This window comes from Jaculus jaculus, chromosome 1 (assembly GCF_020740685.1).
Source record: "Jaculus jaculus isolate mJacJac1 chromosome 1, mJacJac1.mat.Y.cur, whole genome shotgun sequence".
Classification (NCBI taxonomy): domain Eukaryota; kingdom Metazoa; phylum Chordata; class Mammalia; order Rodentia; family Dipodidae; genus Jaculus; species Jaculus jaculus.
In genome coordinates, this window is record NC_059102.1 from 284,922,756 (window position 1) to 284,950,578 (window position 27,823).

The window sequence follows — 27,823 nt, forward strand, 5'->3', positions numbered from 1 at the left end:
TGTCCTAGCTTTCAAATTCTGCAGTTTTAGTCCAAAAACAAGGTAAATAACATGTGTACAGAGAAGCTGGATTTGGTCCATAAAGGGTTGAATTCCGTAAGAAAGACACCACAGTAGCTAAGAGAATGGGCCACTGTCTTTCTGTGGCATTTTTCAGGGTATGCCTTTATCCTAGTAAATAAAGTCAATATAAAAAAATTCACTCATAGCATCAAGGCAGAAAGTACTTTAAAGGAACTTAAATGGGTATCTCAGATTATGTTTAAAAAATGGCTGCACATAAGTGGTGTATACTTTAATCCCAGCACTTGGAGGCAGACGTGGGAGAATCGCCTTGAGTTTGAGGTCACCCTGAGACTACATAGTAAATTCCAGGTTGGCTTGAGCTAGAGTGAGACCCTATCAAAAAAAAAGTAATGTTTAAGTTCCAATTGCTTTTATTCCATATTTTCATAAATGAAATCAAGATGAAGATCTTAAGAGGAACTGGCTAGTCCCACTTCACTAAAGATCTTATTAGCAGAACAATGGTTTTGCACTAGTCAGAATATCAAATAGGGTACCTCAAAACAAGCGCTCACAATGATGCTCTAGTCTACACTTCTCAAGTTTCTAATGTACACACTTAAATTTAAGAAATGATTTACAGCCGGGCATGGTGATGCACACCTTTAATTCCAGCACTCAGGAGACAGAGGTAGGAGGGTTGCCCTGAGTTCAACACCACCCTGAGACTACATAGTGAATTCCAGGTCCACCTGGGCTAGAGTGAGACCCTACCTTAAAAAACCAAAAAAAGAAATAATTTACTACACAGAATCTCCATCTTACAATTCTATATAACCAGAACTTGTATTATTAATAGCAAACACCTGCAGATAGTTGATTATATACCAGACATTATCCCAGGAATTTCACCTCTCATACCAAGTTTAATCTCCAAATTAACACTAAGAAACAGGCACTACTACTATCAGTATTATAATTACATACAGGAGGAGGATTAGACAGAATATTATAAAAGTAACAATAAAATGCTCACAAAAATTAACTGACATAAACCATGGATCCAGAATTCAAATTGGATAACCAATTTTTCTTGGATTTTTAGGTTTTTCATACTATTTGAACTCTGTCAAATAATTCAAGTCTTGTCACAATCTAAATCCACTGTAGATAAAACATAAATGCAGCATTGCAAAAGCAGGTGGTGAACCAGATTTGGCCTATAGAAGTTAGGTGCTAGTTGCACTCTCTTAAATAACAGACTACAGTGCCATTCCAATTCAGCACAACCAGTTACAGAAAGATAAAAAGTAAGCAACTTGCCTTCTTTTCCTTTAAACCTTTCCTGGTCATATCTGTTGTAGGCAGCTGGGATAGGCTGCTTAGTACGCAATGTGGGATCCTGTAGAAAAATAAAATGAGCTTCATGTCCACTTTTATAGTAATGTTTATTCAGCATTGGATTAAAAACCATTAACTACAAAATTACCATCCTGGGCTAGATGTGGCTCAGCAATTAAGGCACTTTCCAGTAAAGCTTAATGACCCAAGTTCAATTCCCCAGTAACCACGTAAAGCCAGATGCACAAAGTGGCATATGTGTCTGGAATTTGTTTGCAGTGGCTAGAGGCCCTGGCGTGCCCATCCTCTCTTTCCCTGCAGGGTGCGGTGAGCACTCCTTTAATGGTATTACTCAGGAGGCTGAAGTAGGAGGATTGCTGTGAGGTCTAGGTCAGGCTGAGACTACTATATGAGACTACTATACTACTATAATGAATTCTAGGTCATCCTGGGCTAGAGTGAGACACTACCTTGAAACCCCCCCTCAAAAAAAAGTTAACCCTTATATATAAAAATGACAACTTCACCTCATTATAAATATACAGTGTAAGAAGTTAGCTTTTAAATACTTGGAAAATGGTGTTAAACTCATATTGAGTAACTTGAGTCACAAAGACTTCATACTAAATTCATAGTCTATAATAAGCTAATTTTAAACACTATTAAAAACTGGTTGGAGCCAGGCATGGTGGTGCACACCTTTAATCCCAGCACTCGCACTCAGGAGGCAGAATTAGGAGGACCATTGTGAGTTCAAGACCACCCTGACACTACATAGTGAATTCCAGGTTAGCCTGAGCTACAGTGAAACCCTCCTTGAAAAACAACAACAAAAAGCTGGTTGGGAAAACATAGTATTTACAAACACAGAATTATTCTTCATTTTGTAACAATGAGATTCTACTATAAGTATTGTTGTAAATGAGAAATAATTATCAAGGCAATAGCTATGTGTATATATATGATCAAATAATAAACATTAAATTTGTTAAGTATTTTGTTAAGTATGATGATTATGTCACTATACAGGAAGAATATCAACAGTCACAGCGTTAAGATGATTAAAGATGTGATATTTTTCACATCAATGGCTATTATATGTCAACAATTTGTAATTATAAGCATCCTATGCTTCAACATCACTGTATTAACTACAGTAGTAAATATATTCAGAGGACAGAGCCTATGACTCACTACTGGATGTAGACTACCAAACAAACAGTAGACATTTGAATATTTGGTGGCATATTTCTAAACACTACCAAAATCCACCACCTTTAAAAATTGTCAGCTGGACATGGTAGTACACGCCTTTAATCCCAACACTCAGGGAGCAGAGGCAGGAAGGACTGCAGTGAGTTCAATGCCCAAGACGACATAGTGAATTCTAGGTCAGCCTGGGCTAGAGTGAGACCCTACCTCAAAAAACAAAATATAAAAAATAAATATAGCCAGGCATGGTGGTAAATGTTTTTAATCCCAGCATTTGGGAAGCCAAAGTCAGAGAATTGCCATGAATTCAAGACTACCCTGACTTTACAGAGTTCCAGCTTAGTGTGGAATAGAGCAAGACCCTACTTCAAATAAACATTAACAAATAAAACTTACAATAATTAACAAGGTTGTAATTAGTACTCGACCAACTATTTTTTAAATTCTACCCAATATTGAATCAATTGGATTTGTATTCTTCTATACTTCTTAATCCTGAAAATAAGTGGAAAGATTTTCAATAAATATCAAAGGGATTTTTCTATATTTAAAGAGAAATCATGCATTACATGTGTGTTAATTTGGGGAGGTTCCTAAGTAGCATTTCAAACAGTAAGGCAGTCAACCCTCAGAGGAGCTGAAACTGTGGCAAAAAGAACAAAATGGTAAAATAAGAAAAAATAAGCATCTCAACATGAAATGGACAATAACATGTTTTAAAAAGATCCAGCCAGGCATGGTGGCACATGCCTTTAATTACAGCACTTGGAAGGCTGAGATAGGAACATCACTATAAGTTTGAGGTCAGTGTGGAATAGAGTTGAGTTCCAGGTCAGCATGGGCTAGAGTGAGGCCCTGCATAAAGAGTAAAAAAAAAAAAAAAAAAAATTTAAGAGTTCCAAACAGAAAGGTAAATAGCTTGGCAGTTAAGGCATTTGCACACAAAGCCAAAGGACCATGGTTCAATTCCCCAGGACCTCTGTAAGCCAGATGCACAAAGTGGCACACACATCTAGAGATTGTTTGCAGTAGCTGGAGGCCCTGTTGCGCCCATTCTCTATCTTCCTCTCTTTCTCAAATAAATAATAAATGAATGAGTGAAAAAATAAAAAGAGATTAGACTTCTATGTGAGCAGGAATAAAACTCAGTAGCAGAGGGCAAGTAAGCTAGAAAGGGGATATAAAGGGAGGGAGGGAAGAAAGGACTTCATAGTATGGTACTGTATATATGTAAACAGAAGAACAGATTAATGAGGGTGAAAAGGCCTAAGTAAGGTCAGGGGAAGAGATTAGACAATGGAACACCCAGAAGCCATACATTGGTACTAGAAAATTTTCAGTGCTAGCAATGGGATACCTTCCAGTGAGTTGTTGGCCAGGGAGGTCTCTGATACACCCAACACATTACAACCCACTGCCAAGGCTCTTAGCTTCCAACCAGGAATAGATGGTAAGACCCTATTGCTGAAGACTCCACATAGTTGGGGTGGAAAGTCATTGAGAAATCCTGCTGGAACTGACCTAAAAACCTCTTCCATGTAGACGAGCTGACAGAAAGCTGGAAGAAAAAAACTAAGCTGCATGCAATTCAATGGGAGACAGAGAAATCACCAGTGAAGATACTCAACAGTGGACACTACAAACCTTAAATTTGGCCACCCAGGCCAAATGGTCCAGTGATACAATAGTGGCATGTCTGTTATAGGGGAAACCAACCGCTCTCTAATTTGACTGGTGGCCCACTCCTTGGGAGAGAATACATCCCTGATACTGAAAACCTACAACAGTAGTAGTCATGAGCACTAGGGGTATAATATCTGCTGGTATCTGACTAAATGTATATAATGTGCTCACCAAACTGACCAGTAAGCACTTCTCTTAATGTTCATACCCATATATTATTGCTATTCTTACTTTTTCATTAGAGAACTTTCTCCTGTGAGATGGCATTGACCTTGGGATGACTCATAAGGCACCAGGTGCTGAGAAGAAGTGACAGAGGAGTGCTCAGCACTGAAATATCTCCATACCTTCCAAGGTTCGGGGTCCATTGCAAAAGAGGTGGCAGAAACAAAGCCCAAGGGAGGGTAGGACTCCTTACAACATTCTCCTCCAGATACAAAATGCCCTGGATATCCATGACCTCACAGTGCCTGACACTACCTACACAAGACAATCATAATAGGACAGAAAGATCATGACATCAAAATAAGAGAGAGGCTGACTGGGGGGGGGGGTGTATGAAGGAGAGTGGAGTTTCAAAGGGGAAATTGTGGGGAGGCAGGGAATAACCATGGGATACTGTCTACAATTACATAAGTTGTCAATGAGAGAGAGAGAGAGAAAGGTGGTAGTGATTATGGTGGTTTGATTCAGGTGACCCCATAAATTTAGGTGGTCTGAATGCTGGGTCCCCAACTGATGACAATTTGGGAATTAAAGCCTCCTGCAGGCAGTATATTTGGGGGGAGGGGCAGAGTTATTGATGTTATAGCCAGTGTTCTCTTGTCAGTGTTTGGCACACCTTCCTGTTGCTGTTGTTCACCTGATGTTGGTCAGAAGGTGATGTTGACCCTTTCTGTTCACACCATTGTTTTCCTCTGCCATCATGCAGCTTCCCCTTGAGTCTGTAAGCTGAAATAAACTTTTTTCCCCCCGACAAGCTGCTCTTGGTCAGGTATTTTCTGCCAGCAATGCAAACCTGACTGCAACAGTGATATTATATATATAGTGTGTGTGGGTGTATGTGTATGTGCACCCACACATGCAGCATTTTTGAGTACAAGCACCCGTGTGGAAATCAGAGGACAGCTTTCAGTTATCAGTTCTCATCTCCGATCTCTCTTTGAGGCAGGTTCTCTAGTTCTCCTTTGTTTATTACTACTGAATTTGCCAAGCCCCATGAGCTTCTGGGAAATTATCCTATGTCCATACTTCCCACCACATATTTCATTGTCAGAATTCTGGGATTACAGAAGCCCAACATGATTTCTGGCGCTTTTTTTTTGCTCTGTTTTGTTTTCTTTGGTTTTGGTTTTTTGAGGGAGGGTCTTGCCCTAGCCCAGGGTGACCTAGAATTAATCTCAGGCTGGCCTCCCAACTCAGTAATTCTGCCACCTCAGTCTCTCAAGTGCTGGGATTAAAGCTGTGTACCACCAAACTGAGTTGATTTATATTTTTAATAACAGCTAATGATTCCCTCAAACAGCAATAAGTCAGCAACAATTTATCTGAAATAATTATTCAGGGAGCTTTTCTAATTAAACCCTGTTCAGATTCACCCAGGTGTATCTCCTGTGTCTTAAGAATGATGTAGAGGGCTGGAGAGATTATTTATAGGTTAAGGTGCTTGCATGTGATGCCTAAGGACCCAGCTTCAATTCTCCAGAACTCACATAAGCCAGCTGCACAAGGTGGAGCATGTGTGGAATTTGTTAGCAGTGGCTAGAGGCCCAGGCATGCCCATTCTCTCTCTGCCTCTGTCTCTCAAATAAATAAATAAATAAATAAATAAGCAATTAAAAAAAAAAAGAATGATGTAGAATTACTACAGAGATAACTTTTAATGCTGAAGATCTTTATATTCTTCCACTATGCTGAAACAGCAAAAGCTTTAATACATTCTGATTTTACAAAAACTGAAATGCAAATGGTACTTTCACTGTAACTACAATATGAACAGTAAAATAGTCTTACCACTGGTGCTGCATTCGGAGCAGGCCGCTGCTCAGGGGCACGCCCTTCTTCTCTGGCTTTTACAGATTGAAGAATTGCAAAAATATTCTTGGAAAAATTCTAAAACATAAATGGATTCAAATTAAGCCCACTTTAAGCGTGCAATGTGTAGTAGTTCACCTAATAAGCTAAGCTTTTTTCCCAATTAACTCTTCCTATGACATAAGGTAGTATTCATGCTATTGTTTGGATGTGGTTTCTTTCCCAAAGTTTCATGCACTGGACAGACATGTACTGGTTCATATACTGCAAAGACTAACAGCCAGGGTAAAGCCAGATGCAAAGAGTGACACAAGCACATGGTGTTTCATTTGCAACACACACACACACACACACACACACACACACACACACACACACACACACGGGAGGGAGGGATCTTTTTTAAAAAGACATTAACTACAATACTGCAGATACTGCTCTCAGAATAAATTAATGCTGGTCTTAGTTGTGCTGTTACAATAACAGTGTCCAAACAGATAGGGCTGTATGATCTTACTTTCTGCTTCTCAAACTGTGAGCTAAATAAACTTCTCTCCCACTAATGGTACTGGGAGTCACACACAAGGCCTCACACAGCTACCACTGAGTTACATTCCCAGCCCTAGACCTTCTCTATGTGAAGTACATAATCTCTAAGTAGTTCATTACAGCAACAAAAAACAGAGTAACAAAAGTATACATATCAATAAAAAAAAACAAACTATCTAGAATCTAGTTGTTAAAAATCCTACCTTGTAATTTTTATTTGGCTTAAGCAGCCTAATTATCTACAACTGCATTCATATTTTGCATCTATTCAAAAATAGGAGTATCGCCTTGAGTTCAAGGGCAGCCTGAGACTACACAGTAAATTCCAGGTCAGCCTGGGCTAGACTGAAACCCTACCTTGAAAAAAGATATCTGCTGAGCCATTTCCCAGGCCCAAATTAATATTTAAATAAAATAAAAATATAACATTTTCTGTCAAAATATGCTTCATTTTGAAAAAAATAATAAATCTTCCTCAAAGTATGATAAACCCCAATGCTATAGTCAGATTGCTACAGAATTCATGAGAGGTTGTAAGTTTTGAGATGCTATTAAGAATCAGTGAACATGGGCTGGAGAGATGGCTTAGCAGTCAAGTGCTTGCCTGTGAAGCCTAAGGACCCCGGTTCGAGGCTCGATTCCCCAGGACCCACGTTAGCCAGATGCACAAGGGGGTGCACACATCTGGAGTTCATGTGCGGTGGCTGGAAGCCCTGGCGGCCCATTCTCTCTCTCTTTCTCTCTTTCTCTGTCGCTATCAAATAAATAAATTTAAAAAAAAAAAAGAATCAGTGAACACTTTTCAAAGATTGGAAAATTTGGAAAGTAATTTTCATGAACAAGCTTACCAACATACAAAACTATCAACTAGCTGAATACTCCTTCCTTCCCAAAATATTCTCCTTGGCATCCGAGATGTTATGTCATTATTTTCCCCTGGGTTTTTGCCACCTTCACTGTCTCTTTCTCTCTCCCTCCCTCCCCCCTTCCCCCCTCCCCCCCCCTCTCTCTCACACACACACACACACACAAAATGTCTAATAGTAAGTACCTTTGGAACTTTTTTATTGCTTAGTTTTTTAGCCTATCAATTATTCAATTATTTAAATAAAGAATCTACTACTAACTGGTTTGCTCAAAAAAAATATTTTTACATTCTTCCTCTCTCTCTCTCTGGCTCTTTTTTCTCTCCTCTCAAGTAAATAAATAATTTTAAAAATTGTTTTATAAAGGCTGGAGAGATGTCTTAGCGACTAAGGTGTTTGCCTGCAAAGCCAAAGGACCTCGGTTCAATTCCCCAGGACCCACCTAAGCCAGATGCACAAGGTGGTGCATGCATCTGGAGTTCCTCTGCAGTGGCAGGAAGCTGGAAGGCTGGCACACCCATTCTCTCCCCCTTTCTCACTCTCTCAGTATTTCTGACTTTCTCTCTCCCTCTCTCCAATAAATAAGTAAATAAATACTTTTTAAAGAGTTTTTAAAGAGTTTTTAGAAGCCTAGCCATGAAAGTATTAATAGCTTGCCAGATAATTATGGATATTATCTGCTATCATACCAAAGCACATGGTCATTTCCAAAAGAACATATGGAAACTACACCAATAAATATTGTGGATTTATTATTTCCAAGTTTACTGATCTAACTTCCACTTTATATAATTTGTCTTATTCATGTATTGAACTTTTGGAAAATAATGATGCGCTATGGAGATTTTTTTTTAAGGTAACATATAGCATTATACTTATCAAAAAAGTATATATGGAGCCAGGCATGATAACACAAACCTTTAATCCCAGCACTCAGGAGGCAGAGGTAGAAAGACTGCTGTGAGTTTGAGGCCCTGAGACAGCATATTGAATTCCATGTCAGCCTGGACTAGAGTGAGACCTTATCTCAAAAAACCACACAAACAAAAAAAGTTGGAAAAAAGGATTTTTACTAATGTATTTGCTTTTATATGTATTAAGCAATATTTGTTAGTATTATTTTTTAAAGTGTCATCAGAAAAAGAGTCTAAAAATTAAAAAGCTAGAAAGAGCAGAACAAAACTGATCTTCCCAAAATTCAAATTTTGCCAGCAATTGCTTTCCTTATTTTATTATCAAAAGACTGTCTGGCAAATATTCAACTCTAAATAACGTAACTATTCAAATAAAAACTGAGATGGTTTTCTATTCTTAAAAAGTGTTGGTTCAGATCATAACCCAAATAGTAGCACAAACACTATTCATAGAGCCAGACACATTTAAGGATGCAGGATTGCTTTACACACCCCAATTACATTATATACTAAATACTAAAACACATACTCAAGGGAAAAGACTTAATATAATTGTACAATCTCATCAGGGACATTTTTAATAGACAAAGAGCATAATAACTATCAAACATGGCAGTAGTTTTACCAACCACAGCTTCTGCACTAGCACTGCAAAGGTCAGCACAGTATCAGATGCAAACAAAACCTCAGTGCTACTGTTAAAAAAAAAAAAAAAGGATGAAACTCAGAATGACTTTAAAAATAATACACTGAACAAGAGACTCAAACTGTAGAAGAATCAATATACAGAGCTGGAGAGATGACTTGGTGGTTAAGGCACTTGGCTGCGAAGCCTAAGGACCGAGGTTTGATTGCCCAGTACCCACATAAGCCAGATGCACAAGGTGGCACATGTGTCTGGAGTTTGTTTGCAATGGCTGAAGGCCCTGGCACACCCATTCCACCTCTTTTTCTCTCTCTCCTCAGCTCTCAAATAAATAAATAAAACACTTTAAAAAATTATTCACTATTTTTGTGTGATATAATTACAGGTGATCATCATCTCCTTTTACAGACCTCATCAATTTTCAAATAATGAATATATACTACTTTAGTCTGAAAAGTGATTCCCAGATCCATGTGTTGGAAACTTTATTCTACATGTTAGTGTTAAAAGATGGGCTTTAAAAAAAAAAAGGCAATGGTAAAGAAGGAATAAATGGGTTAATGATTTCAAGAATAGGTTTCTGATAAAAGAAATTCAGACCATTTTGTTTCCTCTTGCATCTATGTGACAGCTTCCCACCATTTATTATTTAGCAAGAAAGCCCTAATCAGATGCAGTCCTTGACCTTGGACTTTCCAGCCTCCAGAATAGTAAACCAGAAAAATTTCAGTTCACCAAACATTTTTAAACCTATGGTATTCTTTTAAAGCAACACAAAACAGAGTAAGATATATATACTAACATAATGGTACAGAAATTTCTGTTCATTACAAATTAAGTCTGTTGTATGGTATTAGCACAAGAGAGTAAGGCATATAATAATTTAATGGTATCATAATATTATGTTGCTTTCTCTGTGGTACTTGCAATCTGAATTTGATACTAACATTTTATTCTCCTAAAATTTGGAAAATAAAAGGGTCCTGATAACTGATAATAATGAACGTAGAAAACCTATACTGGGACAGGTGTATTGGAGCATACCTTTAACCCCAGCACTCAGGTGACAGAGATAGCAGAATTGCTGTGAGTGTGAGGTAACCGGGACTACAAAGTGAGTTCCAGATCAGCCTAGGCTGGAGTGAGGCACTACCTCTAAACCCCACCCCTTAAAAAAAAAAAATACACACACACACACACACACTCCTAAGTACTCGTAAAGGTTTTAGGTTTAACAGAAAAAGACTGTAGAGACAAAGTATCAATCAAAATATTTGATTTTGAAATTTAAAAATGTTAATACTCAAAAGGCAAACCTAGCTATCCAACAGTTCTTACATTATTAATGTATTTTAAAAAAGATACAATGGTAGCAACATTAAGTTGAAATATTATGTTTTACACTGGTACAATCCTGCCACCTAGGGCTGAAAGAAAAATGTTCATCTCCAACAAGCCTTTAATCCTAGCACTCGGAAGGCAGAGATAGGAAGTTTGATTTACAACTGTATTTCTACTAAAATGGCACAGTAAACTTAAAGGTTAAAATCAAAATGCTACAACCAAAATCATTCTGAGCCAGGAGCAGAGGCATATGCCCGCCTGTATTCCCAACACTCAGGAATACAAAGGCTATATAAAATATCATGAGTTCAGGGCCAGCACAGACTATAAAATGAGTTCCTACTTCAAAAAAATAAGTTAAGGGCTGGAGAGATGGCTTAGCGGTTAAGCGCTTGCCTGTGAAGCCTAAGGACCCCGGTTCTAGGCTCGATTCCCCAGGACCCACATTAGCCAGATGCACAAGGGGGCACAGGCATCTGGAGTTCGTTTGCAGGGGCTGGAGGCCCTGGTGCTCCCATTCTCTCTCTGCCTCTTTCACTCTAGATCTGTCATATAAATAAATTTTTTAAAAATTTTAAAAAAATAAGAGGTTAATACAAAAAAAGACTGCTATTTTAAAGTATATTTCATAGCAATTTCACACACCACTTCAAACATTTCTAACAAATCAACACTATTAGCAACTATGTCAACAGAGAATTAACAATTAAGAATCTAGGATGAAAATATGTACATAAAACAGAATGCCTTCCTTTTTAAGAAACTAGTAGAATGGTAGAGCATTTTATCTACTGTTCCATCTACTAGAGAAAGCATCTAGTATCTTTCAAAGTTTTATCTTCCAAACTTAAAGTGTATATTTCTCCTCTGACCAAAAGTAATCATAATATGTATATCTATAAAGACACTTTATTATACAACTTGTAACAGTGAAAAGGAACAGAGGAGGAGGAAGATGAAAGAAGGACAAGAGAAGAGAGACTGAAAGTGAGGAAAAAGAACAGTCTCAGTAAAGGAGGAAAGTAAATGCCATAATCCTGGAGCCCCATAAAAAGTCTTCATTAATAAGGAAATAACAAAATTTCCTATATCCAAACAACAGAATATAATGTGTAAGATATTTATAATAGATGCTTGATAACTATCTCTACAAATTCTTTTTCTGTTTTCTACATTCTTTGTTTGTTTGTTTCTCACTCTAGCCCAGGCTGACCTAGAATTCACTATGTATTTTCAGGGTGGTTTCAAACTCAGTGATCCGCCTACTTCTGCCTCCCAAGTGCTGGGATTAAAGGCTTGCACCACCAAGTCCACTTTACAAATTCTTTATAAGTAAAAGATTAATGATATACATTCTCTGATGACCAGAGAGAGCTTGCCATCAATATTTCCTATTCATCAAATTTACAGAAAAATCTGACTTACCCAGAAAATTATACTACTCTTTGACTTGTGATGATTGAATGACCTTGTATATTGATTCAAACCTTTCTGTCAAATTCTGATTCCATTCTTATAAATGGGAAGAGTAAATATGCCCAGGTGGAAATCTACATCATTACTAATCCTTCACAGACAAAACTTGAAGCCTTCTAATAACAAATTTTAAGCAATCCCATAACTAATCACAGATTAAGCAAACACACTAATGATTGAGTAAAATATTCTAATTACCTTTCCTGTGCTCTGTAAGATAGTTGTTCTTGTCCTCCACACTCTCTCTCTGCTGACAATATCTCTGGTCACATCTACCTCAGCATCCACAAAACTCCTCTGTTTAAGGGCAGTTATATCATCATCTAGATCAGTCTTGATAGTAGATCTTTTCTTAGCCATAATTTTGGCTTTGATTGCAGCAATTTTTTCCACTGACATAGCTTCAGACAAAGACCTAAAAGTAATTTATTTTTTAAATTTCATAGCAAAGATTCTTTGAATACAACATATATTTTATCACATTTATATATTTATGGTAAAAACCATGAGAATAATGCAGTTTTTCTGTAAAGCTGATATTATAGTCATATAGGAATGTAATAGTTTATGTAGAGATATTAGAAGAATTAATGCATCAAATTTTTCCTCTTCTCCCTCTCCCCTCAAAGAACAAAGCTCACAACAACTTTGAATACTTTTGCTTAAATTCTCTGAAGCTTTACTGGCTAACCTACAACTCTAGCCATGGAAATTACACACACGCACAGAACTATCTTGCGTATGTATACATACGTACATACATACATATATACACACACATACACACACATACACATATACATATATATTCCTTTTACTTGATTTGCAAATGGGCAAAAGCATAAAGAAGCTATTCTTTTAGAACTAAAATAAATTGACTTTATACATTTCTAAGATTATACTCTTAATCATAAAATGAAAAAAAAAAAAAAAAGAAAATATGGTTTAGGGCTGGGGATACCAGTCAGCACTACTGTGTTTGCCTACAATGCACTAACCACACACAAGGGCCTGGGTCCAACCTTCACACAAAAAAAGAAAGAAAACTATATATCCAGGCCAGTAATGCAAGAACACACAGAGATGCAGGAGCCCCACAAAAATGTAACAGAAGAATAGATAACAAGATGACAAGAGCAGAAGCTATGAAGGAATCTATGTGGACTTGCCACCTGGAACTATCAAATAAAGACTATAAAAAAAATATTAGAAAATAACATCATGACTCAATAATCACTTGCTGCTCATCAATTTGGAAGGAATTTGGCTCCAGAGGAACTGTAAGGTAGACAATGAAACTTCCAAAGAAATTCTAAACAATTAAACTCTGCTGCACAGTCCCCTTCCCACCTCCAACCCATATCTTTTCTTTAAAATACTGTTATCTACAAAAAAGAAATTAATTAAGAGCCAGGCGTGATGGTGCATTCCTTTAACCCCAGCACCTGGAAGGCAAAGGAAGGAGGACTGCTGTGAGCTCGAGGCCACTCTGAGACAACATAGTGAATTCCAAGTCAGCTTGATCACAGTAAGACCCTACCTCATAAAAAGAAGCCAGGCCGGGCATGGTGGCGCATGCCTTAAATCCCAGCACTCGGAAGGCAAAGGTAGGAGGATTGCTATGAGTTCAAGGCCACCCTGAGACTCCATAGTGAATTCCAGGTCAGCCTGGGCTAGAATGAGACCATACCTTGAAAAAACAAAAAAACAAACAAAAAAAAGAAGCCTGGTGTGGTGGCTCACATTTTTATCCCAGCACTGGGTGGAGGGAGGGGCAGAGGTAGGTGGAGCACTGTGAGTTTGAGGCCACCATGAGATTGCAGAGTGAACTCCAGTTCAGCCTGGGCTAGAATGAGACCCTAACTAGAAAAATGAAAAGAAAACAATTGTGTGTGTGTGTGTGTATGTGTATGTGTGTGTGTATCCACTAAATGACCATGTTATCCACCTTCCTACTAACATCCTCTTCTTACCCATAATTCTCATAACTTTCATGCCTTTTTTTAACCCATTGAGTTAAATTGCTTGTATAATGGGTAGGTTATTTACTATGCAATGGGCAACTTATCAGTGACTACACCACTGATGGAACATAATACTCTTTTTCCAGGAACTATCGGCTGCAATTAGCAACTTGGAAAGGTATAGGATGTTTTTTAAAATTTTTTTATTTGATTTAATGTAATTTAAGAACAAAATAAACAAACAAATTAGACCATGTGCTCCTTAGCGGAACTTTCTGTGGTCAATTTGTAGAAGACTAACAATGGGCTGGAGAGATGGCTTAGCGGTTAAGGTGCATGCCTGCAAAGCGTAAGGACCCTGGTTTGATTATCCAGGTCCCACATAAGCCAGGTGTACTGGTGGCACATTTGTTTGAAGTTCATTTGCAGTGGCTAGAGGCCCTGGTGCACCCATTCTCCCTCTCCCTCTCTCAATCTCTAATAAAGAAAGAAAGAAAAAGAAAAATAAAGAAAACAAGACTAACAAGGTTCATAGAAGTCATGTCACCTTTTTGAGGAGGTCATGTCTTCTAGTTGATAGCTATAATTTAACAAAGTATTAGATTTATAACAAGTATTGCTGTTCAAGAGATTAGGACCATTTGAAAAGACAGAGAGAGAGAGAATCCTTTCACACCTGCCAAGGCTCTGGGAACATTACAGAAGAGGTAGTGAAAAGGATGTAAAGAGTCAGAGGATGTGCTAAAGACTCCACATGGGCTGCAAGGCCACTGAGAAATCTTGCTGGAACTGAGCTGATAACCTCCTCCATGTAAACCAGCTGACAGAAAGCTGGAAGAAGCCATTCTACATGTAGTTCAATGGGAGAAAGAGATACCACCAGTGAAGATACTCAACAGTGGACACTACAAGCCTTATAATTGGCCAGCCAGGCCAAATGAGCCAACGGGTGCAATAGTAGCATGTCTGTCATGGTGGAAACCAACTGCCCTCCAACTGGACTGGAGGCCCGCTCCATGGGGGGAAACACATCCCTGATAATGAAAACTTAAAACGGGGTAGTCATGAGCCCTAGGGGTGTAACATCTGCTGATGTCTGGAAAAATGTATATACTATGCTTATCAAACTGCCCAGTAAGCACTTCTCTTAATATTTATACCCTTAAATTAACATTACTCTCGCTTTGGGTAGAGAATCTTCTCTTTTCAGATGGCAGTGACCTTGGGATAACTCAGAAGGTATCATAGTGCTGGAAAGAAGTGACTGGAGTACTGACTAACATCTCAATCACACATTCCAAGTCTCAGGGTCTAATGCGGAAGAGGCGGCGGAAAGAACGTAAGAACCAAAGGAAGGGTAGGACTCCTTACAAGGTGCTCCCCCCAGACATAAAATGGCCTGGATATCCATGACCTCATAGTGCCTGACACTACCTATACAAGACCTATACATAAGAGGAGGAAAAGATCATGACTTCAAAATAAAAGAGAGACTGATTGAGATGGGGAAGGGATATGATGGAGAATGGAATTTCAAATGGGAAAGTGTGGGAGGAGGGTATTACCATGGGACAATCATGGAAAATGGTAATAAAAATTGAGGAAAAAAAAATTTACAGAGTCAGAGGATGACACCAGTCATGGTGGTGCACGCCTTTAATCTCAACACTTGGGAGGCAGAGGTAGAAGGATCACTGTCCTGAGACTACATAATTTAATTACAGTTAATTACAGGTCAGCCTGGACCAGAGTGAGACGCTACCTCAAACAAACAACAACAACAACAAAAAAAAGGCAGAGGATGGGAGAGGTGAGGAGTGCTTTGGAACATTTTATTCCAGATAGGCATGCGGTGGCAAATGCATTCATAACCACACACCAGCTGTTGTTACCTGCATAATATTGGACCCATCAATATGTTAGCATGGATAATAAAGGCGGATGAGAATAAGGAACTTCCGGTTAAGATGGTGTACACCTAAGTGTGCCACATCTCCTTGGGGAAGGAAGAATCCTGTGGTAATTTACGAATACTCAGAAGAAGTAATTTTCCCCATAGAGGAGCTCCCATTTGGAAGGAACCCTTAGTGAAGTTTATGAAGCAATGGAGTGAACATTCTGACCAGTGAAAGAGTACTACAAAGGCATTCATGTTCACCCTGTCTTCTTCTCTTAGTATAAATGATTAAAATTTAGAGTTCAACTGCTTCTCAAGAATTGCCAGAGCTGGAGAGATGGCTTAGCAGTTAAGCGCTTGCCTGTGAAACCTAAGGACCCTGATTCGAGGCTCAATTCCAGGACCCACATATGCCAGATGCACAAGATGGCGCATGCATCTGGAGTTCGTTTGCAGTAGACAGAAGCCCTGGCACACCCATTCTCTCTTTCCCTCCCCTTCCTCTCCCTCTCTTTGCCTCTTTCCCTGTCACTCTCAAATGAATAAATAATAATAAAAAAAAAGTTCCTGAAAAGACAAAGAAGGCAATAAAGTACTGAATATTTCCAGAAACAACTGGATTGATCAGCTTCACTGTTAGGTTGTTGCACAAAATCCATCATTTGTTCTCCATAGTCTGTGATGAATTACATAGCCTCTGAATTAAACAGACCCCAAGATCTAACTTCCCAGAAGCCACATACAATCTGAAGAGAAATTGCTTCTGTGAAATTCACACATTGCTAAAAGGCCAGTTCATTTTCCAGCTTCCATATGCCCCATAAGCTTCCCATTAGCAAAAGGCAAGGGACTAGTCAGAAAACATTGTGCTAATCATTTCTCCCACCCATATAGGACACTCCAAGAACAATTTTTTTTTTTTCTTTTTCGAAGTAGGGTCTCAGTCTGGTCCAGGTTGACCTGGAACTAACTATGTAGTCTCAGGGTGGCCTTAAACTCACGATGATCCTCCTACCTATGCCTCCCTAGTGCTGGGATTAAAGGCGTGCGCCACTACGCCCGGCTCTTCAGATATTTTTTTATTAAGACTAAAACTTCCTGCTTAAGTCTCTAGCAGCCTGCTGGAGGGGACAGGTCTCTTGGGGTGGATTGCAATTCCTGCCTGGCAGTTTGTGAATGCTACCTTTTGGTGTTTGCTGGCTGTTTGGTTGTTTCCCTCTGCTTGTATTGGTGAAAGGGAGTCGGCTTGTTCTGCCATTAATGGAACTTCCCCTTGATCTGTAAGCTTGAAATAAATCACTTTCTCACATTAAAAAATAAATAAATAAATAAAGGCAGACAGAAAAAAAAGACATCAAAGTAAAACAGAGACTGATTGTAGGAGGGAATAGGTTTGGTGGAAGGGATATGGGGACAACAGAATGATGAGAGAGGATCAGAATCAAAATCCAATGTGTACATACATAAAAACTGTTAATAAAAACATTTTAAGGGCTGGAGGGATGGCTTAGCAGTTAAGTTGTTTGCATGTAAAGCCAAAGGACCCAGGTTTGATTCCCCAGAACCTACATTAGCCAGATGCACAAGGTGACGCAAGCACCTAGAACTCATTTACAGTAGCTGGAGGCCCTGGCCCGCCCATTCTCTCTCTCTCTCTGCCAAATAAATAAAACATTTTTTAAAACAAAATTTAAAAAGACAAGTACTTGACATCCGAATGAGAAAGATGCTCTGGGGACATCTCAGAAATTAAGTCAGTTCCCACCCACTGCAGGTGAAAGGCTTTAAAAGTTTTAACTCAAAGCCAGGCATTGGTGGCGTATTCCTTTTATTCCAGCACTCTGGAGGCAGAGGTAGGAGGACCACCGTGCTGAGAGTACACAGTAAATTCCAGGAAAGCCTGAGCTAGAGTGAAACCCTACCTCAAAAAAAAAAAAAAAAAAGGTTTTAACTCATGTGAAAGACCTGTCTGAGAAGAGAGCATCAGGGCAACCTGTCCACAAAGGGCCTCCTAGGAAAATCTGTACCCATATTCCTTTCCTTTTTTTGTTTTTGGTTGTTCAAGGTAGGGTGTTCTGTGGTGGTTTGATTCAAGTATCTCCCATAAACGTGGGTGTTCTTCATGCTAGGTTCCCAGCTGATGAAGATTTGGAAATTAACACCTCCAGGAGGAGGAAGTGTATTGTTGGAGGCCGGCTTATGAGTATTATAGCCAGTTTCCCCTTGCCAGTTTCCCCTGGCACACTCTCTGTTGCTATTGTCCTCCCGATGTTGGCCAGGAGGTAATCTCCCACCTCTGCTCATGTCATTGTTTGTCCTGCCATCCTGGAGCTACCCCTCAAGTCTATAAGCCAAAATAAGCCCTTTTTTTTTCCACAAGCTACTTAGTCATGTCAGCCATGCGAACTTGACTGCAGCAGTGTCAGTCTAGCCCAGGCTGACCTGGAACTCACTATTTAGTCTCAGGGTCAACTTGAACTCATACCAATTCTCCTACTCTGCCTCCCTAGTGCTGGGATTAAAGGCATGCACCACCATGCCCAACTCTCTCCTCATATTCAACCATTTCAAGGTAGCAGACCCTGAAATGACAGTTTGTCAAGCATTCAAAATGCGTAAGCCACAAGGTCTTTAATCTGATGTTTGCCTAGAATTCAAAGGAAAGCCTAGGAGGCAGGCACTGTGTGACAGAGTCAAGATCTCTACAGGCAGACCCAGAGGCAATCCATGAAGCTATGAGGATAAAGCTGAAGACACAAAAAGCTACTAGCAAAGAGTAGAGCCAAACCAAGACAAAGGCCATCTAGGCTGCAATCAGCAAGAACAGTAAGAGTGGGGCTGCCCAACTTCCTGAAGCAGACATCCTACTACTACATGGTATTGACATTGGACATGGATCTACAGCATTAACATCTGCCATGCTGGATTTCCCGTGTGCCTTGTCCCCATTAATTTCTATACCCCATCCCTTCATTTCTGAATAGGAATGTTTATTCTGTCTTATTTTATGTTGAAGTACGTAACTTATTTTTAAAATTTTTATAGGGGCTTACAGTTAAGAGTTTGCCTTTAGATGTCAAGAGCAGAGTGTTAATTTGTCCTTTCGAGCAATGTAGGAATTGTTGAGGTTTGAGAGACTTGTGAAGATGTGCTAAAGGCATTTTGCATTATGAGAGAAACATAAAGCCTTTGACAGTATATGGCAGATTATGGTTTGAATATGAAATGCTCTCCATAGGTCATGTGTTTAAAGCATGGCCCTCAGCCAGGCGTGATGGCGCTCGCCTTTAATCCCAGCACTTGGGAGGCACAGGTAGGATTGCCGTGAGTTCAAGGCCACCCTGAGAATACAGAGTGAATTCCAGGTCAGCCTGGGCTAGAGCGAGACCCTACTTTGAAAAACCAAAAAAAATAAATAAAAAATAAAGCATGGCCCTCAGCTGATGATGTAATTTTGGGAAGTGCTGGAAACTTTAAAAGGTGGGACTTAGCTGGAGGAACTGGGTTAAGTCCTAAGGGCTATCTTTCCCTGGTCCTTCCCTTCTCCTGTAGCTGGTCATGAACTCCAGAGCTACATGTAATCCACATGCATTTTGGGGCTCCACATGGTGTACTTCTCCCCACTTTATTTCCCCTTACCTCCCAGCTTTCCCCTTTCCACAGTCCTTTGTAAAATCTGAATAAAATGTGGTATTTTAAAAATTATTCTCTTGAGCTGGGCATGGTGGCACACGCCTTTAATGCCAACATTTGGGAGGCCAAGGTAGGAGGATTGCTGTGAGTTCAACGCCAGACTGAGACTACATAGTGAATTCCAGGTCAGCCTGAGCTAGAATAAGACCCTACCTCAGAAAAAAAAAAAAAAATTATTCTTTTGAATCTGAAATTGCCAATTCTTTGGTTAGTTTGTTTGCAGATATGAACTCAGGGCTTGGGGTTCCAAGAAGCACCCCAGAACCCAGAAAGTTCACAGGTTAAGGTTATCCCCAACTACATAGCAAGTATAAGGCTAGCCTGGGCTATATGATACCCTGTACAGGCTCAAAAAAGTTACTGAAAAATAGGTTATAAGCATTCTATTTTGATAGAATTGAGCTGTTTTGGATATTAGTATCTATGGGGAGATCCTGGAATCAATTCCAAAAAAATGCTATGGGACAACAATATTTATCTGAAAAAAGGGAACAGGGACACATAATGAATCAGAGGCAAATGCTAACATAGATAACACTGAAAGACCCCATTTTCCATATACATTTATATATTTGAATTACTAAAGCCCTTACCTAATCTGTTCAGTCTGCACAATCCCTTCTTTATGCCCCTCCAAACGAGCAGCCAGTCTCTCTTTATCGAGGCGTACACACTCTTCATCCTATAAAAAGTCGTTGATTAATGGACCATTTTTTATTTAATTTTTACAAGAAAAATTCACTACATTTAACATTTTCTTACCAAAATTACCACCAATACAGTTTTATGTATTACTATGCTTTAGTCAACTTTAAAAGACTACTTTTACTTATGCAAAGCAACATTCAGTATATTCTGGATCATTTGATACTGGAACAAGTTGCAGATGTTCCTTGACTTACAATAGCATTACATTCTGATAAATCAGAGTAAACTGAAAACAGTGAAGAAACCAGGTGTGGTGTTGCACACTTTAGCACAGCAGAGGTAGGAGGATAACAGTGGGACTGCACAGTGAACTCCAGGTCAGACTGGGCCGGAGTGAGACCTTACGTCAAAAAAAAAAAAAAGTACACAAAAAAAGTCTTCAGTACGCCTACTCTATTTGCACATCACAGCTTAGCCTTGTTTACTGTAAGTATTCCCAGAGTACATACACTAGCATCTAATTCTAACATGCAGCCCATTTTATTATAAAGCTTTAGATATTTCTTGCTTTTGTTCTACAAGACTGAAAACCACTCAAAACGATTTAATCTGTTCAATTTGAACAATCCAAGCACTTGGGAGGCAGAGGCAGGAGGACTGCCATGAGTTCACCCTGAGACTACATAGTGAATTTAGCCTGGGGGCTAGAGTGAAACTCTACCTCAAAAAACCAAAAAAAAAGGAATGAAATCTTACAAAAGCCAGGCATGGTGGTGCACGCCTTTAATCCAAGCACTCAGGAAGCAGAGCTAAGAAGGATTGCCATGAGTTCAAGGCCACCCTGAGACTAAATAGTGAATTCCAGGTAAGGCTGGGCTAGAGTGAAACCCTACCTCAAAAAAAAAAAAAAAAAAAAACTTTCTTGGTCACATATTTATTAGAGGTCTCCCCATAACATGCCAAAAATAATTTCATTCAAAAATATCATATAATAAATAAATCCTATCTTGTTCAAAAAGCTTATAACTGAATTATATGAGAAGTCATAGTCAAAATTAAAAATTCCATTTTGGATCTAGATTTTTTTCATCTAGTACACAGGTTCCAAATTCACCAACACAAACCAAAACACCAGAAGCAATACTATTTAGTGGCTGTATCACAGGAAATTAAAATTTTCACACACAGTTCCCACCAAGCTACTTCAAGATCTTATCTAAGCAGGGTATGGTGGCCCATGCCTACAACTCTAGCACTAAGAAACTTAGGCAAATTTTCAATTCTTCAAAATTTCAAAAGTGTAAAGTTAGCTTGTCTGTCTACAAACAAAACAAAAACAAAGATACTATATCGGAAATTCAACTTCAGTGGTTCAACTTTCATGCATAATGCTTATATTAGGATGCTATGTGATATTGACTTTAAAAGACATGTTAGCTAAGTAAGAAAAAAAAAGGCAGTAACACTGATTTAATCCAAAGCCTATATTCAACAAAATGAAAATCAATGAAGTCTACAGTCAAAGGGAGTATCAGATAACATGAAATGCATTAGCATACTCAAGACATCCAAAGAGATACCAGGCTCTAATTCATGTCCTAATCACTCTACCACACAAAAATCCCAAAACAGACACACAAGCTAAAATAAATGCAGAGATATTTTGACAAATGGATTGCATTTTACCATTTGTAAGAAAGGTATAATACACAATAGTCCAAGTCCTTAAGAACTGTTGATCGTAAATTAAACTAAATTTAAATCAAATCAAAAACCCTGACTTCCTATCATGGTACTTTATAGTATGAACTAAAATCTGTAGAAGTCCAGGCCAGTGTGGTAGCCTACATTTTTGATCCCAGCACTCAGGAATTTGGGCAAGAGGATCATCATGAGTTTGAGGCCACACTGGGCTACAGAGTCAGCCTAGACTAGAGAGTCTCTGTTTCAAAAGCAAACAAAAACAGTAGAAACAGTATAGCTACTCACTTCAGTACTTATATATATATAAAATTTCCTCCTGATTTTTCAAGTTACCTAGGAATATAGCATTTCTGAAGTGTTGAGTTTTGTTTGTTTGTTTTAAATAGTTACACTATTATGTTCAGGTAATTCCAAATAATGGTAGCCCTAAATTCATTCACTTTGTTTAAATTTGAGTCACAATCTCCTTTCATATAGGAGGAACTATGGAATTTTCAGTTTTACTGCCACAATATTTGTACCCACTGTAGCAAAATAGCTAGCAACCACATTGCCTCAGCACTAATTCTAATTCTACAAATTTCAGCAAGTCATGTCTTCTTACAGGAAGCCTGTTTACTAATATATCAAATCTGATGCTACCAACTTTAAAGAGGATGTGAAAAGGTTACATGACTTAATATATACAAGGTATATTAACAAGCACAAAGCTGTTCACTACTGTCATTACATAAAAGGTATTAGATTCCTTCTCAAAATATATTTAGTTAAATTACATTATTCCAACATCAAATTTTGTTACTGATTCCACAGTTGTCAATCTTATTCCTTTTTATAAGTTACCTTCCTATGTTTACTTTAGATGCTTTGATGCTTAGATAAGAGAAAATATTTATATAGCAGAAACACGAGTCTAAAACAAGAAGATTATGGTTTCTACTAAAATTGAGTAACATTTAAATATTACTTTTTATTGTACATGACTTGTTTAATCATTTGTCCGATTTTAAGTTAAGCTTCTAGACCACTTTTCTAAGTTGATGTTTATGGTATAACAAATTTTCTTCCCAAGTATAACTGCATCTCTTTTTCTTAAATTGTCAAAAAGTGTATTATGAGCAGGGTATGGTGGGGCATGCCTTTAATCCCAGTACTCAAGAAGCAGAGGTAGGAGGATCACCTTAAGTTTGAGGCCACCCTGAGACTACATAATGAAATCCAGATCAGCCTGAACTAGAGTGAGACCTTACTTTGAAAAACCAAAAGAAAAAATAAGGAAAGAAGCGTATTACAAAATTTTTTTGTTTGTTTCTTGAGGTATGGTCTCACTCTAGCCCAGGCTGACCTGGACTTCTCTCTGTGGTATCAAAATGGCCTCGAACTCTCGGCAATCTTCCTACCTCTAACTCCTGAGTGCTGGGATTAAAGGAGTGTGTCATCATGCAAGGCTCCAATATTTTCTTCTGAAATATCAGACATTGTGGTATGACTCAACTGAACTATTCCTGCATATACCTACCTTTTTTTTTTTGGATTTTCAAGGTAGGGTCTCACTCTAGCCCAGGCTGAGCTGGAATTCACTATGTAGTCTCAAAGTGGCCTTAAACTCATGGTGATCCTCCCACCTCTACCTCCATCACGCCCAGCCTTATCTACCATTTTTTATGCTGGGAACAGTTTAAAAACACTCTCAGCAATTTAAAAATAGGATACATTGTTATTAACTATTGTCACCATTATTACACAATGGCTCTTTAAAGATAACTGCAATTCTTATGTGTGTTGTATTTCAAGTGAATTGTTATGACTGGAATCTAACATGTCTTCAAAAGACATTTTGAAGTATTAAGGGTTTAATTGCCACCTACAGGACTTTTAAGAGGTGACTGTATCACAAGTTTTCCAACTTCATCAATGAGTTAATCCACTGATGACTTCAGAACTGAATGGACAATTAGGAAGTAGGAACAGGTTGGGGGAAGGAGGTCATGAAGGTTGTTGTCTTTGAAAGATCTATCTTATCCCAGATAAAAGAAATACAAATTATGCTTTTGACCTTTCTTTACACAAAAAGCAGAACATTTTGAAGCTTGCTTTTTCTCACATGTGAGCTATTTCATCTTCTATCCCTACCACATCTCTACCTTGTCATTGGTTTATATAGAACTCAAGCTACTTATTAATTTACTTTAAAAAAATTATTTATGTTTGTGTGTGAAATGCATATGTGTGTGTATGAGTGTGTCAGGGTCTCCTGCTGATACAAATATATGCCTGTCTGGCTTTATATGGGCAGCTAGGGAACCAAAGCCAGGTAGGCAAGATTTGAAGCTAACACCTTTAACCATTAAACCATCTCTTCAGCCCCTAATCAACTTTTCTTCAAATCATTTTCAGAAAAAAAAATCTGCTAGAATTACTATGACGAATTCTACTTTTACACAACTCTAGTTTCAGTAACAGTATGATTAATTATAAAAATAAAGTTCTATTACCTCAATTCGTGGTTTCTTTGCTTCTGCTAAAACTTCATCTGCAGCTCGTTTGACTATTTAAAAAAGCAGAAGTAAGTAAACGTGTACTTTTTTAATCGAGTTTGGAAAGTTCAAAATATAAAATATGAAAAGGTATACCTTGAGTAGACCGCTGAAGACCAATTTCTAACGGGGCACTTCTGTCTATACTTGCTGATGTTGCTGAAAATTTTTTTAAAAATCATAAATTAGTAATTAGACACTTTTTTATAATTATTTATTTGAGAGAGAGAATAAGGCATGCCAGGGCCTGCCTCCAGTCACTACAAACTAATTACAAACACATGTGCCACTTTGTGCAATTGGCTTATGTGGGTACTAAATCCTGAATCCCTGGGCTTCTCAGGCAAGCACTTTAATCACTAAGCCATCTCTCCAGCCCTGGACACAGAATTTAAATACTGTCACAGGTGAGGTAGGAGAATCACTGTGAGTTCAAGGGCACCATGAGACAACATAGTGAATTCCAGGTCAGCCTGGGCTAGAGAAAAACCCTACTTCAAAAAGCCAGGGGGGGGGGGCGCACAACTCACTGTACTCCCTCCCTGACAGAGACTAACTGAAGCCTTCATAACCCCACTGAGAAGGGCCACCAGGGAAACAGGAGCCAGGACTAGGGGACAGAAGAGTATATCCTTTTATAAAATAAAATTTTAAAAAGTGAAACACCTTGGGCTGGAGAGATGGTTTAGCGGTTAAGCACTTGCGTATGAAGCCTAAGGACCCTGGTTCAAGGCTCGATTCCCCAGGACCCACATTAGCCAGATGCACAAGAGGGCGCATGTGTCGTTTACAGTGGCTGGAAGCCCTGGCGTGCTCATTCTCTCTCTATCTCCCTCTTTCTTTCTGTCTGTTGCTCTCAAATAAATAAAAAATAGAAAAAAAAAAAATGAAACATCTTTATGAATATATGCATACCAAGCCAGCCCTACAGAGAATACTGGATGCCATGCTTAACATAGAAGAATAATAATCATACTCAGGAGGCTTTAGGAGGGAGGAACAATATTTAGAACTATAACAGACATAGGAAAGCAAATGAAGATCAAGAAAACACCAAACCTCAAAGTCTTCAACTAGACAATAAGGATTAACTCACACCTGCCCATTATAACACTGAACATTGATGGACTCCACAGCCCAATCAAAAGAGACAGGTTAACTGGTTAGATAAGAAAACTGAATATATGTTTAAAGATAGATAACACCTTATAGTGAATGGATGGAAAAAAATATTCCAAACAAATGGAAATAGGAAAGAAGCAGGTGTGGCTAAACTAGTATCTGAGAAAATGACTTTAAGCCAAAATAAAAGAAGCCACATAAAGTAAAACAACCAACTACTATAATCATAAACATATATGCACCAAACACAGGTGCACCAAATTTTATAAAGCAACACCTACTAGGTATTAAATTAGAAAAAAAATTTCCAATACATTAACAGTGGGTGACTTTAATACCCTGCTGTCACCAGTAAATCATTGAAACAGAAAATAAACAATGGAGATAAACATCACTACAGATCACTTAGATTTAACAAGCATCTACAAAACAGTCCATCCAAACTCTAAAACACCCATTCTGCTAAGTATCATGGGACCTTCTCTAAAACTGATTATCTATTAGATATAGAGCAGGTCACCACAAATTCAGGAAACCTGGCCTAACTCCCTATATTATATCTGACCACAATGCAATAAAATTAGAACTAAGCAAGAGAGATGAAAAAACACACCAACCCCTGAAGATTGAGCAACACCCTACTGAACAAATGAATGGGCCATTGGAAAAAAACAAATCAAAAAGAAAATGAAAAAAATCCTACAACTAATGAAAATGGAAACAAAATATACCAAAACACATGGACACAATAAAGGCAGTCCTAAGAGGGAATTTTAGTTTTAAATGCCTACATGACAAAAATATAGATATCTCAAATAAATAATGATTCATCTGTAGGCAGCTTTGGAAAAACAATGTTATTTTATATTTTAGAATGGTCTGAGAAGTCTTCTCTAATGGAACAGGATTTAGAACATATACACATAGATGTAAGACAAGATGTGAGCCCTAACAATAGAAACAGAATTATTGCAAGTGTCAAGGCTATAAGAACAACAATAGAGGGGGGAGGGAGGGAATTACCATGGGATTTTTTTTTATTATCATGGAAAATGCTAATAAAAATTAAAAAAAAAAGAACCACAATAGAAAGGCCAATGAGTCTGTGCACTATGTATACAAGAATGCTGGTAGAAGATGTAACAAAGATTTAAGGAAAAGCAAGGTAACATAGGCTAAGATAGGGAATATGAGTGTTATCCTAAGTATGAGGAAAAGCACAAATGGCCTTGAGCAGAAGAATGGCACAAACAAATCTATATACTTTGTCAAAAACAGAACTAATTGTTAGGAACAGGCTACAGTACAGTTTATGGAAAGTAGGAATCTATAAGTAGGCTTTATGAGAAATTTAGAAGACAGGTGGATAGGGCCATAGAAAATAGAAACAGTGCCATAGCTTGGAAAGATTACGAAGGGCTGGAAAGATGGCTTAGCATTTAAGGCATTTGCCTGCAAAGCCAAGGGACCCAGGTTTAACTCCCTGTACCCACGTAAACCAGATGCACCAAGTGATACAAGTTTCTGGAGTTCATCTGCAGTGGCTAGAGGCCCCATATTCTCTATCTGCTTCTGTCTCTCAAGTAAATAAATATTTTTAAAAGACTAAAAAAAGAAGAAAAAGGGCTGGAGAGATGACTTAGCTGTTAAGGTGCTTTGCCTATGAAGCCTAAGGACCCAGGCTCCATTCCCCAGTACCCACGTAAGCCAAATGCACCAGTTGGCACATGCATCAAGAGTTCATCTGCAGTGACTGGTGGCCCTAGCACACCCATATTCATTCTCTCTCTCTCTCAAGTAAATAATTAAAAATTTCAAAAGAAAAAGAAAAAAAAAATTGCAAAACCACAATGGCAAAGATGTGAAATGCCAGAGAAATCATGTAGTTGTATGAATAGAGAAGCATTACTCAATTTATAAGATGGCAGAACAGCAGACTCACTGTTTCTGTTTGTGTTGGTGTCAACAGGAAGGAGTGACTTGGGATTTCTATTTTAGATGTTAAATTTTGGAAGACTGCTCGTCATTCAAAGGAAAATGATGCTGACTTTGTAACTATGGAGCACAAAGTGAGATAACCATATCTGACCCTTGACACGGGGGTTAAAATGACTCCATCAAGATGATAATTGGAATGTAAGTTAAACTCCCCAAAAATGTGTTAATATGCTGCTCTTTACCAGAAGC

At 38.4% G+C, this 27,823-nt stretch overlaps 1 protein-coding gene across 1 annotated transcript in view; it reads right to left on the bottom strand.

Annotated features, from left to right (window-relative positions):
• Cdc73 (cell division cycle 73) overlaps positions 1 to 27,823 on the bottom strand; it is a 141,405-nt gene that overhangs the window by 102,148 nt on the left and 11,434 nt on the right. The window contains exons 4-9 of the mRNA XM_004659522.2: positions 24,611 to 24,673; positions 24,473 to 24,525; positions 20,219 to 20,307; positions 12,270 to 12,486; positions 6,256 to 6,354; positions 1,330 to 1,408 (exon numbers count right to left, since the gene is read on the bottom strand). Of these exons, the coding sequence (XP_004659579.1) occupies positions 1,330 to 1,408; positions 6,256 to 6,354; positions 12,270 to 12,486; positions 20,219 to 20,307; positions 24,473 to 24,525; positions 24,611 to 24,673 (600 nt within the window). The remainder of the gene's footprint in view (positions 1 to 1,329; positions 1,409 to 6,255; positions 6,355 to 12,269; positions 12,487 to 20,218; positions 20,308 to 24,472; positions 24,526 to 24,610; positions 24,674 to 27,823) is intronic.